Genomic DNA, 16,863 nt, shown 5'->3' on the forward strand with positions numbered 1-16,863 from the left:
AAAACCTCAGACAATGTAAATGATGAATGAATAAACTCCTAAAAAGCCACAAAGTACCAAAAGTAACTCAAAAAGAAATAGAAAATCTGAGTAAACTGAAAAGAAAAAATTCTTACAAAGAGCTTTCCACAAAGGAAAGCTGAAGCCCAAATGGCTTCACCAGTGAATTCTATCAAACATTTTAAAAAATAACAAAGTTTCACAAACTCTTTCAGAAAATAGGTGAAAAGGGAGCACTTCACAAATCGTTTAAGGAGGCCAGAATTACCCTGAGAGGCACCAGAGAAAAACAAAACTACATACACATCAAGTCCCTCAGGAATAGAGATGCAAAAATCCTGACCGAAATACCAGCAAATTGAGTACCACAACAAATAAAAACGATTATACACCATAACCAAGTAGGATTTATTTCAGGAATAAATGCAAGGTTGTTTGAACATCTAAGTATCAATTAATGTTAATATATCATATTAATAGACTAAAGAGTGAGAACATGCTCATCTCATTAGATACACAAAAAGCATCAGACAACATCCAGTACCCATTTATGACTAAAAACTCTCAGTCAGATGCAGTAGCTTATGCCTATAATCCCAGCACTTTGGAAGGCTAAGGGGGATGGATCCCTTGAAGCGGGGAGTTTGAGACCCACCTGGGCAACAAAGTAAAACCCCATCTCTACCACAAAAAAAAAAAAAAGTTTTAATTAGCCAAATGTGGTGGGCATGTGCTTGTAGTCTCAGCTACCCAGGAGGCTGAGGCTTGCTTGAGCTGGGGAGTTTCAAGGCTGCAGTGAGCCATGATCACGCCAGCAGTGAGCCATGATCATGCCCGTACTCCAGCCTGGGCAACAGAGTAAGACCCTGTCTCAAAAGAAAACAAACAAAAGGCTGGGTGCGGTGGCTCACGCCTCTAATCCCAGCACTTTGGGAGGCCAAGGCGGGTGGATCACAAGGTCAGGAGATCAAGACCATCCTGGCTAACAGTGTAACCCCATCTCTACTAAAAAGACAAAAAAATTAGCCAGCCATGGCGGTGGGTGCCTGTAGTTCCAGCTACTCGGGAGGCTGAGGCAGGAGAATGGCATGAACCCGGGAGGTGGAGCTTGCACTGAGCTGAGATTGCGCCACTGCACTCCAGCCTGGGCAACAGAGCAAGACTCCGTCTCAAAAAAAAAAAAAAAAAAACCACCTCTCAACAAACTAGAAATAGAAAGGAACTTCTTCAACTGGAAAGAGCATGTACAAAAACCTGCAGTAATATCATGTGTAAGAGTGAAAAACCAAATGCTTTGCCCCTAAGATCAGGAACAAGGCAAAGGTAGCTACTTTTACTATTCAATGTACAGCCAGTCCAGACAGGCAAGATAAATAAAAATTAAAAAGTTCACACTGGAAAGAAAGAAAGAAAACTGTTCTTATTCACAGATGACATAATCTTGACATAGAAAATCCTAGGGAAACCACACAAAAAACTACGAGAAATAAAAAACAAGTTCAGTCAGGTTACAGAATACAAGATCAATGTATTAAAAAAAAACTCTTGTTTCTATATACTAGCAATGAACAATTTAAAAAAAAAATCAAAGAAAACAATTTCATTCATAAGTGAGATTGAATCAGAATAAAATAACCTCTGGGTGTAATGGCTCACGCCTATAATCCCAACACTCTGGGAGGCTGAGGTAGGAAGACTGCTTGAGGCCAGGACTTTGAGACCAGCCTGGGCAACAGAGCAAGATCCTGTCTCTACAAAAAATTTGTAAAAAGCCATCCATTCATTGACTGGAAGATCTAATATTGTTAAGATGGCAGTTCTTCCCCAAATTGATTTATAGATTCAATTCAATCCCTGTGGAAATCCCAGCAGGCTTTTTTGCAAATGTTGATAGACTGACCCTAAAATTTATACAGAAAAACTAAAACAATTCTTGAAATAAAAAAGAACTAAGTTGAAGGACTTACATTTCTCAGTCTCAAACCTTAATTACAATGCTACAGCACTCAAGAGAAATGATACTGGCATAAAGATAAACACAGAAGTCAATGGAACCAAATTGAGACTCCAGAAATAAACTCTTTGATTTATGGTCTACTAATATTCAACAAGGGCGCAATACAATTCAACAGGGGAAAGATCATCATTTCAAAAAATGATGCTGGGACAACTCCATAAGAACACGCAAAAAGATAAATTTTGACCCTTATGCTAATCCATACACAAAAATCAACTCAAATATACTACAGACCTAAATGCAGGAGCTAAAACTACAAAACTCTTAGAGGAAAACACAGAAAAAAATTTTCATGACCTGTGTCAGGCAAAGATTTCTTAGATATGACACCAAGAATACAAATGATAAAAGAAAAAAACTGGTAAGTTGGACTTCATCAAAATTAAAAACTTTTGTACATACAAAGACACTATTAAGAAGACAAAATGACAAGCACTTGCTTGGAGAAAATATTTGCAAATGTATACCAGATCAAAGAATGGTAGCCAGAATATATGAGGAATTATTAAATCAATAGAGAGAGGAAATATACCTCAGTTTTTTTATGGGCAAAAAAAAATTGAATAGACATTTCACCAAGGAATACACATGGTCAATAAGCACATGAAACAATGTTCAACATCATTACTCATTAAGGAAATGCATATTAAAGCCACAATGATAGCACTTCACAACTATAGAAATAGCTATGATTAAAAAAAAAAAAACAAAGAATTTCAAGCGTTAGAAAGGATGAGAAAAAACTAGAACCCTGATACATTGCTGGAGGAAATGTAAAATGGTACAGCTATTTTAGCAGTTTCTTAACAAGTTAAATATGACATATGACCCAGAAATCTACTTCTAGGTCTCTATCCAAAAGAGATAAAGATATGTCTACACAAAGACTTGTACATGAATATTCATAGCAACACTATTCAAAACAGCCAAAAAGTGAAAATAATCCAAATAACCGTTTATTGGTGAATGGATAAACAAACTGTGGTACATATATCCATACTATGGAATACGCTTTAGCAATAAAAATGGAACGAAGTACTGATGCATACTACATGGATGGAACTCAAAAATATGCCAAGTGAAAAAAACAACACACAAAAGACCACTTACTGTACAATTTCATTTATAGGAAATATCCAGAAAAGGCAAATATACAGAGCCAGAAAGCAGATTATTGGTTTTCCGGGGCAGGGATGGGAAAAGTCACTGCAAATGGGCACATCAGATCTGTTGGGGGTGATGGAAATGTTCTAAAATTGGACTGTAATAACAGCTGCAAAATTCTGTAAATTTACCAAACATCTTTGAACTGTACACTTAAAATCAATGAACTGTATGGTATGTAAATTAAACCACAATAAAGTTTTTTTAAAGAGGTAATAACCTAAATTTTAACTACAGCACAAGACTATTAACATCCTAAGAGCTTAAATTCTCTTGTCCCATCCTTTATATTCAACAAAGTGCCTATCAACACGAGTGCTGAACTGAAAAATGAACTAGCCATAACTAAACTGTTTCCTCCTGAATAATCTGAATAAAAACCAAACAGTCCTAAACAATTTTACTAACCAGAATTTTGTTTAGAGCCTGACGATCCTCCATGTTCTACCTTTGTTTTCTTCTTCTTTGACGATGATGATGATGACTCAGAAGATGCTGAACGTTTTTCTACTACGGGAGTAGAAAGAGCTCGTTTTTTGAACAGCTCCCTTTCTCTCAACAGGCTTGGATCCATAATGCTACAAAGAAAAAATAAGTGTCTTTAATACAAATTCAAGTCACTCAAACCTGCACTCCAAATCCATAGATCTCAACAAGTTACTTCCCAAACAAAATTACCTTTTATTATTAGTTCTCTAGCACTTGTATTTATTCACTTATTCATGTACTCAAGAAATATTTCATTAGCGCTTATTACATGCCAAGCACTGTACTAGCCATTATAGGAAAAAAAGAGGCCAGGCATAGTGGCTGAAGCACTTTGGGAAGCCGAGGTGGGCAGACTGCCTGAGCCCAGGAGTTGAAGACCAGCCTGGACAACATGGTAATACCTCCTGTCTACAAAAAATACAAAAAATCAGGCAGGCATGGTGATGTGTGCTTACAGTCCCAGCTACTCGGGAGGCGGAAGTGGGAGGATCACTTGAGCCTGGAAGGTCAAGGCTGCAGTGAGCTGTGATAACTCCACTGCACTCTAGCCTGGGTGACAGACCAAGACCCTTGTTCAAAAAAAAAAAAAAAAAGAAAGAAAGAAAAGAAACAGAATTATTCCCTAAAGTTCCAGAACTGCGCTGTCCAATATATTAGCCACTAGCCACATGTGCCTATTAAACACGTGAAATGTGGCTAGTTAAAATTGAGATGGACTTTCAAGTGTAAAAACCCACAAGATTTCAGAGATTTAGTATAAAGAAAAAAACTAATTACTAACGAGATATTTTACATTAATTACATGTTGAAGTGATACTATTTTGAATATACTGGGTTAAATAAAATGTTAAAATTAATTTCACCAATTTTTCTTTTAAAATATGGCTATTAAAAAAAATTAAGAGACAGTGTCTCACTGTGTTGCCCAGGCTGGAGTACAGTGGTGTGATCATAGCTCAATGTAGCCTTGAACTCCTGGGCTCAAGCAATCCTCCCACCTCAGCCTCCTGACTAGCTAGTACTACAGGTACACGCCACCACGCACAGTTAATTTTTTTAAAAACTTTTTAGAGACAAGGTCTTGCTATGTTGCCCAGGCTGGTCTTGAACTCCTGGCCTCAAGCAGTCCTCCTACCTCAGTCTCCCAAAGCACTAGGATTACAAACATGAGCCACTGCACCCAGCCTAGAATATTTTTAATTACACGTGTGGCTCACACTTCCCACTCCCATTATATTTCTATTGGACAACATTGCTGTAGAAACATGAGGACTACCGGGCAGAAATTAGAATAAGGTGGATTTAGGCTCACTGCAAAAAAAGAGAACCATCAGAACTGCTTATAAATAAAATGGCATATTTTTAAAACTGGTGAACTCTCAATTATTAAGTGATGAAGAGGCTGAATTATTATACTATTTGTTAGAAATGTCTACAGAGAGCCGGGCACAGTGGCTCATGTCTGTAATCCCAGCACTTTGGGAGGCTGAGAGACCAGCCTGGGCAACATAGTGAAACCCTATCTCTACGAAATTAGCCGGTCATAGTGACACATACGTGTAGTCCTGGCTACTCAGAACGCTGAGACACGAGAATTGTTTGAGTCCAGCAGAGGTTGCAGTAAGCTGAGATCCCGCCACTGCACTCCAGCCTGGGGGATACAGCAAAACTCTGTCTCAAAAAAAAAAAAAAAAGTCTACAGAAAATTTCCAATTTGGAGGGAGGTGGTTTGAGGCAACTTCTATGTTGTGGTTGTTGTTTGTCTAGTTCTAAAATTACAACTCAAAGCAATTTCACTACAACCAGGGAAGCTACAGGTCAACCAACAAGAATTCTAAACACACCTCTCTTCTGAACTCTGCTAGAACCCTACAGAGGGTCTATGAAGACCTCAAGCTGACTATATAAATGAATTTGACACTGTTAAGACTAGTGTCAGCTGGGAGGAAAAAGACTCATACTTTGAAAGCTTTTAAGCACAGATAGCTCAATAAATATTTGTTAAATGAACAACACATGGAACATCATCTTTAAATTGCTCTGGTCCCATTATTACTGGTTTCACAAGCCTTTATTAAATATCTTCTGTTTGTGAGGCACTGTGCTCTAAGCTTTGAAAGGTTACGGAAGATAAATCCTTGTCTGCATGCTGCTTAGATTTGAGAAAATGGAAGCATTGAGCTAAAAATTTTAAATATAAGCACTGATAAGAAATAATCAGACTGAATTTCAATTAAGGCGTGAACAATCACTGGACAGTGAATCAAAAACCTGCCTTCTCTCAGTTTCAATTTTTTTTCTTTTTTTTTTTTTGAGACAGAGTCTCGCTCTGCCGCCCAGGCTGGCAGAGTGCAGTGGTGCAATCTCGGCTCAATGCAACCTCCGCCTCCTGGGCTCAAGCGATTCTCCTGGCTCAGCCTCCCGAGTAGCTGGGACTACAGGCGCGCAGCACCACGCCCCGCCAATGTCTGTATTTTTAGTAGAGACGGGGTTCATTCACCATGTTGGCCAAGCTGATCTTGAACTCCTGACCTCAAGTGATCCGCCCACCTCAGCCTCCCAAAGTGCTTAGATTACAGCGTGAGTCACCGCACCCGGCCTCAGTTTCAATTCCTAAAGCCACCTGGCTAGGCAACCCACAAGGCCTCTACATTCAATTTCATAAGTGAAATGAGGACGCTATGAAAGCTGTCCACATCCAGCCCAATTGTAAGAATGAGAAAATGTGTATGTTATTTTTTAAACAGTAAAGTCATAAAAACATGTTATTTCAGTATTACTATTTTGAGTTGGATCTGAAAGAAGGGAATGATTTACCGGGCTGAGGAAAGTAGGAGACAGCCTTGGGAGGAGGGAAAGCGTGGGGCCAAGAAGAAGAAAGGAGAATTGTCAAGTGAGAAGGTGGGGGCAAAAAGCAGATTGTAAATTTCTAGAACAGGAAGCATTTGTGTCTTATTTCACGTTGCAAAGGCAGGACCTTAATCTGGACTTTAAAAAAATTACTCTAAAAGATTTAAATAGGCCGGGCGCAGCGGCTCACGCCTGTAATCCCAGCATTTTGGGAGGCCGAGGAGGGCGGATCACGAGGTCAGGAGTTCTAGACCAGTCTGGCCAACATGGTGAAACTCCGTCTCCATTAAAAATTTAAAAAATGTGCGGGGTGTGGTGGCGGGTGCCTGTAATCCCAACTACTTGGGAGGCTGAGGCAGGAGAATCGCTTGAACCAGGGAGGTGGAGCTTGCAGTGAGCCAAGATCGCGCCACTGCACTCCAGCCCGGGCGACAGTGCGAGACTCCGTCTCAGAAAAAAAAAAAAAAAAGTAAATAAAGCCTTACAGTTTACAACAAACTAAATACTTACAGTATTTGACCCTCGCAACTCTAGGAGCAAACAAGTATTAGTGTTATTCCTATTTTAACACGTGAAATCTGAAGTGAAATGTCTGGTTAAGGTCGCACAGACGGAAGAGCCAGGGCCAGGACCCAAACCTCTTGACTCCTAACTCAAGTGCTCCTTACACCAGACCTGGAACGCTGGTAAAGGCCTTTAAAACAAAGGCCACCTGTGAGGTTCGGGAACGTTCAAAGGCATCTAGAGCAGAAGGCTTCGCAATGTCTGTCTTTCACCATCACGTGCTCCGCCTAACTTTTCCTCCTTTTTCAAAGACTACTCAATATGTGTACTAAGTTTTTGATCTCTGGACCCCCCTATGGAGTAAACAGGCTACATCACCACGTCCATTTTACAATTAAACAAAACCACAACTCAAGGAGTTGGCTGGTTCCTCCGTGGGCAGACACGGAAAACCCAAAAATTAAACTGAAATCTGCCTCCAAGCCCACGATTCTTGCCACCATTCGACCTCTTTCAACCTTACTACTTCCCCTCTCTTTCACTTTTACCCAGCCTCGTTAGTGTCCCTGGCACCTCAGGACCCGGCTATGAAAAGCAGGCTGCTTCGCCCTTAAATGACGGAAGCGGGGAGGTGGGCGAAAAGGGGGCCGCAGCGTTGTTTAGACTGCAGAAATCAACTACTATCGTTAAAGTTTAGGGATCATCACAAACCAAATCTCCAAAAGGTAGCCTAGAAAGCAGTCCGCGTATGAGCATCATTTTAAATCACAGCCTTGAGCTGGCTGGACCCCGCGGCTCCTCAAACTCCACACACGGTTCGCTCGGCTACCGCGCCCGTGAACTTGGAGGCTTGGAAGAGGCACAGTCAGGCGGCAGACCGCGAATTTTCCCTCTTTCCAACCCAAAAGTTTGCTCAATGAACCTCTGGCCTAAAGACAATGCTCCGGGGAACGGTTCGCGTGCTAGGTGTTTCACGGGAAGCTAGAACGGCGGTCCCAGCTTCCCGTGAGGTGGAGGTCACGCTCAGCCTCCCGGGAGGCGGCGGCGCGCCTGCGTCCCAGGAAACAGCAAGCCGGGGCTCCGCGCCCCTCACCCGGCGGCCGCAGCCCCTACCTGAGTGAGAAGAGCAGCCTCGCACGACTCGCCGCCCCCTTCCTGCGCCTCCGCCTCGGCCGGCCGCCCACGCCGGCACTGCACCCTCTTCCTGCTTCTCGTCAGCGCCCCCGCCTGCTCGCACGCACGCCCAGCGCTGACCCGCCAGGTCGGGGTCTCGCCACTGGCGGCGGCGGCGGCGGCGGTAGCTTAGGCGGTGACTCGACCCGGGACTCCGCCCGCCACTTCCCGATCGGGTGCTAGGAGCTCAGTCCCGGCAGCCACCGCGGCGCCAGGGCAGCCAAGCGAGCGCATGCGTCATTGCGTGCCCCGCCTCTGGTGCCGCGGGAGCAGAAGTATCCCGCTCTGGCGTCCTGGGGCCTCCATGACAACGAGGGAAGGGCTGGGGTGGGGCCGAGAAGGGGACTGAAGTGGGAGGAGGCGCCTGAAGACAGAAGGCAGCTTTCTTTGTAGACACTTAATTAAAACTGCTACAGCCTGCTCCGGCGTGCGCTGGGATGTGGTGAACCCAGCCGGCGACGCTATCTTTCAATGGTTATTTTGTGTTTTTTGTCTTTTTCTTATTAGAGACGTGATCTCACTCGGTCGCCCAGGCTGGAGTGTAGTGGCGCGATCTCGGCTCACTGCAACCTCCGCTCCTGGGCTCAAGCCATTCTCCCACCTCAGCCTCCGGAGTAGCTGGGATCACAGGCGAGTGCCACCACGACGGGCTATTTTTGGTTATTATTGTTGTTGTTGTTTGTATTAATAGGGTCTCACAATGTTGCCCAGGCTGGTCTCGAACTCCTGAATTCAAGCGATTCGCCCGCCTTGTCTTCCCAAAGTGCTGGGATTACAGGCGTGAGCCACCGCGCCCGGCCTCAACGGTTATTTTGTGAGTTTACCCCAGCGCCGCACACCAGCACCTGCACACCGAGAACGCGGTTCCAGCTCTTTTACAAGCGAAGAACAGAGGGCCAGGAAGCTAATTAATAAATGACTTGCTCAAGACAGCACAGCTAGCAAAGGCAGCCTGATGTGGAGCACAGCCCAGCCTCTTCCCTCCACCCCTGTGAACTGTCTTAGAAAAGGATTTTGGATTTAGAAGCCAGATAAATGGGTGGAAATAAAGCAGTGGAAAAAGTAATTGTCATTGCCCGAAACCTGCAGCGTGGCAGGCCTTCCCTCACTCTTATAACCTAAAGCGGCAGTACAGCCAGTGCTCAGCCATTCTGTGGCTGTCGTTGAACTACTGGTTACTCTTCAAGTTACTGAAACTGTGGCTCAGTTTTCTCATCGGGGAAATGGGGATAATCATTGTACTACTACAATGAGTTACTTGCATTGGACTGTGGTGAAAATTAAATGAGAAAATACCTAAAATTTTATTCAAAACTTGGAAAAAAGTCAAAAGATAATATTTTGTGACTTTTATTAGTTTCATTCTAGAGAATTTTGTAATAAGCCTACTTGATCATCTGACACCCACAGGAAATGTAACTTTGTTTGAATAACAATTGATTAGGGCCCAGAAGATTTACAAAAGGATGAAATCAAAGATCAATTGGTAGGAAACTGATGAGGTGTTAGGGGAAAAAGGGGCAGGAAATTCAGTGTGTATATAGATAGACAGATTAGATAGATAGATAGATAGATAGATAGATAGATAGATAGATAGATAGATAAAATTCCAAAGGTTAAAGTTGCATTTTTCTGAGAAAAATTAACCGGTTTTGTATCAACTGAGCAGTTTTATTTCAGCATTCCTTTCCCCAACGATTATATAAATTTCATTTTTCAGAACTGGTAGAAATCCATTTTATGATTCTGCTGGCTCCCTTATTAATGAGTGAGAGACTTATACATATGGACAATGGCTAAACCGCATATGATAATAACACTCTAACTCACATAAGCCAAACCACAACCTCTACAGCAATCAGCTCAAAATGGTCAGAATTTTCTCAAGAAGGCTGCCAACTTTTCTATTTTAACCTCTCTGTCCTCAGACACCAGTATCAGCCAGAGAAAGCCAAATATTCTTCCCAAACCAATCCTGTTAAGTTTCCTGCTTCAAGTTAGACCACTTCCAGCTTCCCCTGCCAACAACCCTAAATCAGAACACATCAGAAGCATCCCTTTTTTCCTCCACTATAAAGCCTCCCCTCATCCCGATTGCTTTTGAGTCTCTGCCAAACTCAAGTGTGGTCGCTGCCCCCATTGCTATAGCAAGCTCTGAATAGTCTCTGTTCTCACTTGGCAGGTCTACATTTCTTGCGTTAAATAAAACTTTGACACATATTCACTATCTCTTCCCTTGAGACTTAGAAATCTAACAATTAGAGAATCTTTACAGAATTAAATCTTTCACAAAGAAGGTGCTCAATAAACGCTTACAGTGAGTAATTTCATGTCAATATCTTGACTCATTTCAGCCAGTTGAAACAGCTAAGCTACTGATAATATCAGAATGTACTATCTATAATCCAGACTCTCAAATCTCAATTGCGTCCCCTTTACCCAGAAGTTAGCTCTTGTTATTAATATCATTGAAACCCTCTCATACAAATCCCTGGAAACCTTATTACATTACAAACTCCTGCTTATACTGCCTGTTGCATGTGTCTAGGTCTTAACACTGAAAGCAATGGCTTCATTCATTCTGAGGCAGGAGAATAGGGTCTGGAGGCAGAGAACCTAAGGCCAATTCACGCTGACTCCCTAGAAAGAACTAAATCAAAAGGAAAACCCTAATTTTCCACACCCAAGTAACAAAAGGACCAGAGGCTGCTCCCTTTGCAACCCCTCATCCCCATTTTTCTGCCTGGCAGATGAAAAATTGAAAGTACCTCTGGCCGGCCGTGGTGGCTCATGCCTGTAATCCCAGCACTTTGGGAGGCCGAGGCAGGCAGATCACTTGAGGTCAGGAGTTCAAGACCAGGCTGGCCAACATGGTGAAACTCCGTCTCTACTAAAAAATACAAAAATTAGTGTGTGGTGGTGGGCACCTGTAATCCCAGCTACTCAGGAGGGTGAGGCAGGAGAATCACTTGAACCGGGGAGTCAGAGGTTGCAATGAACCAAGACATGCCGCCGCACTCCAGCCTGGGTGACAGAGTGAAATTCCATCTCAAAAAATTAAAATAAAAAATAAGGTATCTCTGATTGGTCCCCTCTCGCAACCAGTCAGGTTGGTTGCAGACCAAGTCTTCATTTGCACAGGAGTATAGTTTTGTAACTTCACTTTAGCCTCTGATTGGTCACTTTCTGCATCCAATCAGATATTTGCATAGGGTGTAACTTTGTAACTTCACTTCAGCCTCTGATTCATCCCCTCCTGCAACCAATAAGACTGATAATAGGCCACTGCTTTGTTTACATAAAGTGTACACCAAGTAACCAATGGGAAACCTCTAGAGGGTATTTAAACCCCAGAAAATTCTGTAACTGGGATCTTGAGCCCCTATGGTTGGCCCGCTCCCACCGTGTGTAGTGTACTTTCATTTTCAATAAATCTCTCCTCTCGTTGCTTCATTCTTTCCTTGTTTAATTTGTGCATTTTGTCCAATTCTTTGTTCAAGATGCCAAGAACCTGGACCCTCCATCAGTAACAATTCTAAACACTTTGGGGTAATATCCTGTACCCTGAAGGTACTCCTTAAGTGAAGACAAAAATGGGATCACTGTATGGCTTGTAATTATGTCAGGGGTACTTGCACATGGACACTACACTACAAATGAACTAAAACATAATTCCTTTTGTCTGCTGGTAGTGTAGACTACAATGACCAACTTAATACTGTCCAAACATCACCCCAAATTGGCTTGATTTCAGAGAGTTCAGTATTAGGAGTTAAACATAAAGTGTTCATCCTGCCTTCTTTTTCTTCTTATATAACCTAGACATCACCTGGGTTCCTTCCGAGGCACCCTCTAGCCAAGGCTTAAGGAGAGGAAACTATCCCACTCTGAGGTGAGAAATACAGCTGTTTATATGTTCTATAATACACACAGTCTCCACCACTGATGTTTAAATAAACCTCCATCATAATTAAAACCACCTACATGTTGGCAGTCTAAGTATTTACAGGCCAGAATGGTGTGGCTAATGTCAAATTACATGAAGAACTAAGTAACTAATGCAATAGCAATTTATTTCTTACCTCATGATTGCTTGTAATATCCTGCATACTCTTTGGTAGAAAGTGTGGTGGCTCCTTTATGTTGTGGGAAGTCAGGGACCTCAAACGGAGGGACTGGCTGAAGCCATGGCAGAAGAACGTGGATTGTGAAGATTTCATGGACATTTATTAGTTCCCCAATTTAATACTTTTATAATTTCTTATGCCTGTCTTTACTGCAATCTCTAAACATAAATTGTGAAGATTTCATGGACACTTATCGTTTCCCCAATCAATACCCTTGTGATTTCCTATGCCTGTCTTTACTTTAATCTCTTAATCCTGTCAGCTGAGGAGGATGTATGTCGCCTCAGGACCCTGTGATAATTGCATTAACTGCACAAATTGTAGAGCATGTGTGTTTGAACAATATGAAATCTGGGCACCTTGAAAAAAGAACAGGGTAACAGCAATGTTCAGGGAATAAGAGAGATATCCTTAAACTCTGACTGCCGGTGAGCCATATTTCTCTTCTTTCGAAAGCAAATGGGAGAAATATCGCTGAATTCTTTTTCTCAGCAAGGAATATCCCTGAGAAAGAGAATGCGCCCCTGAGAGTGGGCCTCTAAAATGGCCCCCCTGGCTGTGGCCATCTTCTACGGTCGAGCTGTAGGGATGAAATAAGCCCCAGTCTCCCATAGCGCTCCCAGGCTTATTAGGATGAGGAAATTCCCGCCTGATAAATTTTGGTCAGACCGGTTGCCCTCAAACCCTGTCTCCTGATAAGATGTTATCAATGACAATGGTGCCCGAAACTTCATTAGCAATTTTAATTTCACCCTGGTCCTGTGGTCCTGTGATCTCGCCCTGCCACCATTTGCCTTGTGATACTCTATTACCTTGTGAAGCACATGATCTCTGTGACCCACACCCTATTTGTACACTCCCTCCCCTTTTGAAAATCACTAATAAAAACTTGCTGGTTTCACGGCTTTTGGGGCATCACGGAACCTACTGACATGTAATGTCTCCCCCCAACGCCCAGCTTTAAAATTTCTCTCTTTTGTATTCTGTCCCTTTATTTCTCAAACCGGCCGACACTTAGGGAAAATAGAAAAGGACCTACGTGAAATATCAGGGGTGAATTTTTCCTAATATCTGGCTGAATTTCCCCCAATACCTTTAGGGCAATATAATTTATATATCTTACAAAACATTATTCTGTTCAGACCTATCTAACCCTTCTCACCCCTACCTCCAAAAAGTAACTCAATATAACCATAGGTTGAATTCCAATTTGGTAGATTAATTTACTGTTGTATTTGCTTGTGGTAAAAAAATACATATATAAACCATAAAATTTGCCATCATAAAATGATTTACCATTTTAAAGTGTACAATTTGAGGGCATTAATACGTTCACAATATTGCACAATCACCACCACTATTTCCAAAACTTTTCATCACCCCGATCAGAAACGCTGTACCCATTGAACAATAACACCCTATTCTCTCCTCCTCCCAAACACTGGTAACCTCTAATCTACTTTCTGTCTAGACAAATTTGCTAGATATCGTATATAAGTGGAATAAGACAATATTTGACCTTTGGTGTCTGGCTTGTTTCACTTGGCACAATGTTTTCAAGGTTCATCTGTGTTGCAGCATGCATCAGAACTTCATTCCTTTTTATGTAGTGGCTTAATTTTACATTTTAATGTTTTTTTATTTTTTTAGAGACAGGGCCTTGCGGTGTTGTCCAGGCTGGAATGCAGTGGTGTGATCATAGCTCACTGCAGCCTAAAACTCCTAGGCTCAAGCAATCCTTCTACCTTAGCCTCCTGAGTAGCCAGGACTACAAGTGTACATCACCATGCCTCACTCGTTTTTTTATTTTTAATTTTAGAAGAGATGGTGATATGGTTTGGATTTGTGTCCCCACCCAAACCTCATGTGGAATTGTAATCTCCAGTGTTAGAGGAAGGGCCTGGTGGGAGGTGATTAGATCATGGGGCATATTTCTCCCTTGCTGTTCTCATGATAGTCAGTTCTCATTCGTGGTTTAAAAGTGCATAGCACCTATATAATCCCAGCTACTTGGGTGGCTGAGGCGTAAGAATCGCTTGAGCCTGGGAGGCAAAGGTTGCAATGAGCTGAAATCGTGCCACTGCACTCCAGCCTGGGTGACACAGCAAGACTGTTTCAAAAAATAAAAATAAAATAAAAGTGTGTAGCACCTCCACCTTCTCTCTTCCTCCTGCTCTGGCCACGTAAGATATGCCTGCTTTCCCTTTGCCTTCCGCCATGTTTGTAAGTTTCCTGAGGCCTCCCCACTCATGCTTCCTGTACAGCCTGTGGAACCATGAGCCATTTAAACCTCTTTTCTTTATAAATTACCCAGTCTCAGGTAGCTCTTTATAACAGTATGAGAATAGACTAATATAGATGGGATCTTGCTGTGTTGCCCAGGCTGGTCTCAAACTCTTGACCCCAAGCCATCCTCCCACCTTGGCTTCCCAAAGTGCTGGGATTATAGGCATAAGCCACTGTGCATGGCCTATTTTAATTTTTTACATTATATTCATTGTTTGGAAGAAGAAAACTTAGGAAAAGCAGATAAACTTGTTACAGCAGGTAGCTAATCAGGCATGAGCAGAGCAGGAGAGGGCTCCTCCCACCCCACCAGGAATGTCAGGTGACCGTCAGTTGCCAGACTATCTCTAAAATAATAACTGGTCACAGCCGGTGCCAGGGAAAGGCAGTCTCCCAATAGAAACACCTGAAACTGGTGATCAGCAGCTTCCCCAAAAGATCTCAGGAGTTGGGCAAGAGGGCTCAAGCATGCGCATTAAGAGGCACACTGGCAGAGTTTAACTGGTATGTGACCTTCCAGGGACATCCAACTGGTAAGGGAAGAATGCCTCAAGGGAGCATGGGTACAATTCCAGTAAACACACTGCACATGCTCACCTTCCAAGCACTGGTAGGCCACTGTGCATGTGGACGGATCACCCCAAGGGAAGAATCAGGGGAGAAGGGACACAAGACCCTGGAAGTATGCCAACGTATTACACCCTAAGTCAAAGGTCAAATGGCACACTTGATATCTCAAGTCACCTGTTTGGCCTTCTTGCAAGTGTACTTTCCTTCCTTTCATTCCTGATCTAAGCATTTAAATAAACTTTCACTGCTGCTCTAAAAATTGCTTAAGTCTCTTTCTGCCTTATGCCCCTCGGTCGAATTCTTTCTTCTGAGGAGGCAAGAATTGAGGTTGCTGCAGACCTGTAAGGCTTCACCACCAGTAACAAATTTACTTCATTCTGCCATCCAGTGATAACTGCCCTTGATTCCCCTCACCTGTTAATCATCTCAACCAACTAAATAGATACCTAAATTCTCAAAATACCCAACAAAGAAAATTAGTCCACATCCACACAAACCAAGAATTAAAGTAAGTTCATATATTACCCTTCACCTGTCTGGGTTTCTCTAGCATTAACAGTCTCTCTGCCAGGCCCAGTGGCTCATGCCTATAATCCTAGCACCTTGGAAGGCTGTGCAAAGCTTATAGCTTGCAGTGAACGCCAAGAATGAGTTCTCAGACAATTCCAGCTGAGCAGGGTGGGAAAGCAACTCTTCTGAAAGAGTGCCACCCCAGAATCCATCCACCAAGTATTTATTGAAAGGGCTTGTTAAACTACAAACATCCACCAGATGGCCATTTGAGGTTGGATACTTTAGGCACATATGACCTCGTAAAAGCACTCAAACCGCATTTTCAGGAGGCTGTTTTCAGCGTTCCTTATCACACACTCCACTCCTTGTCCTGTTTTCAGGGTCAAGAAGTTACATTCTTATGCACAAATAGCATACACACAGTGCCTCAGTATTTTTCCATGCCCCGACCTCAAATGCCATGTACGTAAGCTTGAATATGTTGCCATGCACCCCCTACAGGCTGAGGCAGGCAGATTGCTTGAGCCCAGGAGTTCGAGCCAGCCTGGGCAACATAGCAAGACCTCATCTCAGAAAAAAAAACAAAAAAACAAAAAAACAGTCTTTGTCCCCTCAGAATCTTTTCCCCACCTTCTAATTAAACTTGCCCAATCCTGAAAATACCTTTCCGAGACCCTGATTCCTTCTCAAGCATTCATCCTCTATCAAACTTTCTCCAAAGATTCAACATTCTATTTTTTTTTTTTAGACGGAGTTTCACTCTTGTTGCCCAGGCTGGAGTGCAATGGCACTATCTTGGCTCACCACAACCTCTGCCTCCCGGGTTCAAGCGATTCTCCTGCCTCAGTCTCCTGAGTAGCTGGGATTACAGGCATGCGCCACCACTCCCGGCTAATTTTATATTTTTAGTAAAGACAGGGGTTCTCCATGTTGGTCCGGCTGATCTCGAACTCCTGATCTCAGGTGATCCGCCCACCTCGGCCTCCCAATGTGCTGGGATTACAGGCATGAGCCACCGCGCCCAGCCTCCAACATTTGCTCTTGCCTCCACTTAGTAACTGTCAGTCTTCAGGGGTTAAAATACTGGTCTTGGAGCCAAACAGAACTAACTTGAATTTCTACTTCACCTCTACTGGTCTTATGACCTGGAGCCAATATTCACCCTTTCTA

General features: G+C 42.9%; 1 protein-coding gene across 4 annotated transcripts in view; it reads right to left on the reverse strand.

The window, feature by feature from the left end:
• The window catches only part of GTF2E2 (general transcription factor IIE subunit 2), a 102,213-nt gene that overhangs the window by 71,312 nt on the left and 14,038 nt on the right, over window positions 1–16,863 (reverse strand). For 2 of the 4 annotated variants that reach the window (XM_055348345.1, XM_063709184.1), the window contains exon 3: window positions 3,590–3,759. In XM_055348345.1, the coding sequence (XP_055204320.1) occupies window positions 3,590–3,759 (170 nt within the window). Of the gene's footprint in view, window positions 1–3,589; window positions 3,760–8,137; window positions 8,382–16,863 lie in introns of those variants that run through there. The other 2 variants (XM_019032324.3, XM_063709185.1) reach the window with 2 other exon arrangements.

This window comes from Gorilla gorilla, chromosome 7 (genome assembly GCF_029281585.2).
Source record: "Gorilla gorilla gorilla isolate KB3781 chromosome 7, NHGRI_mGorGor1-v2.1_pri, whole genome shotgun sequence".
NCBI classification, from domain to species: Eukaryota; Metazoa; Chordata; class Mammalia; order Primates; family Hominidae; genus Gorilla; species Gorilla gorilla.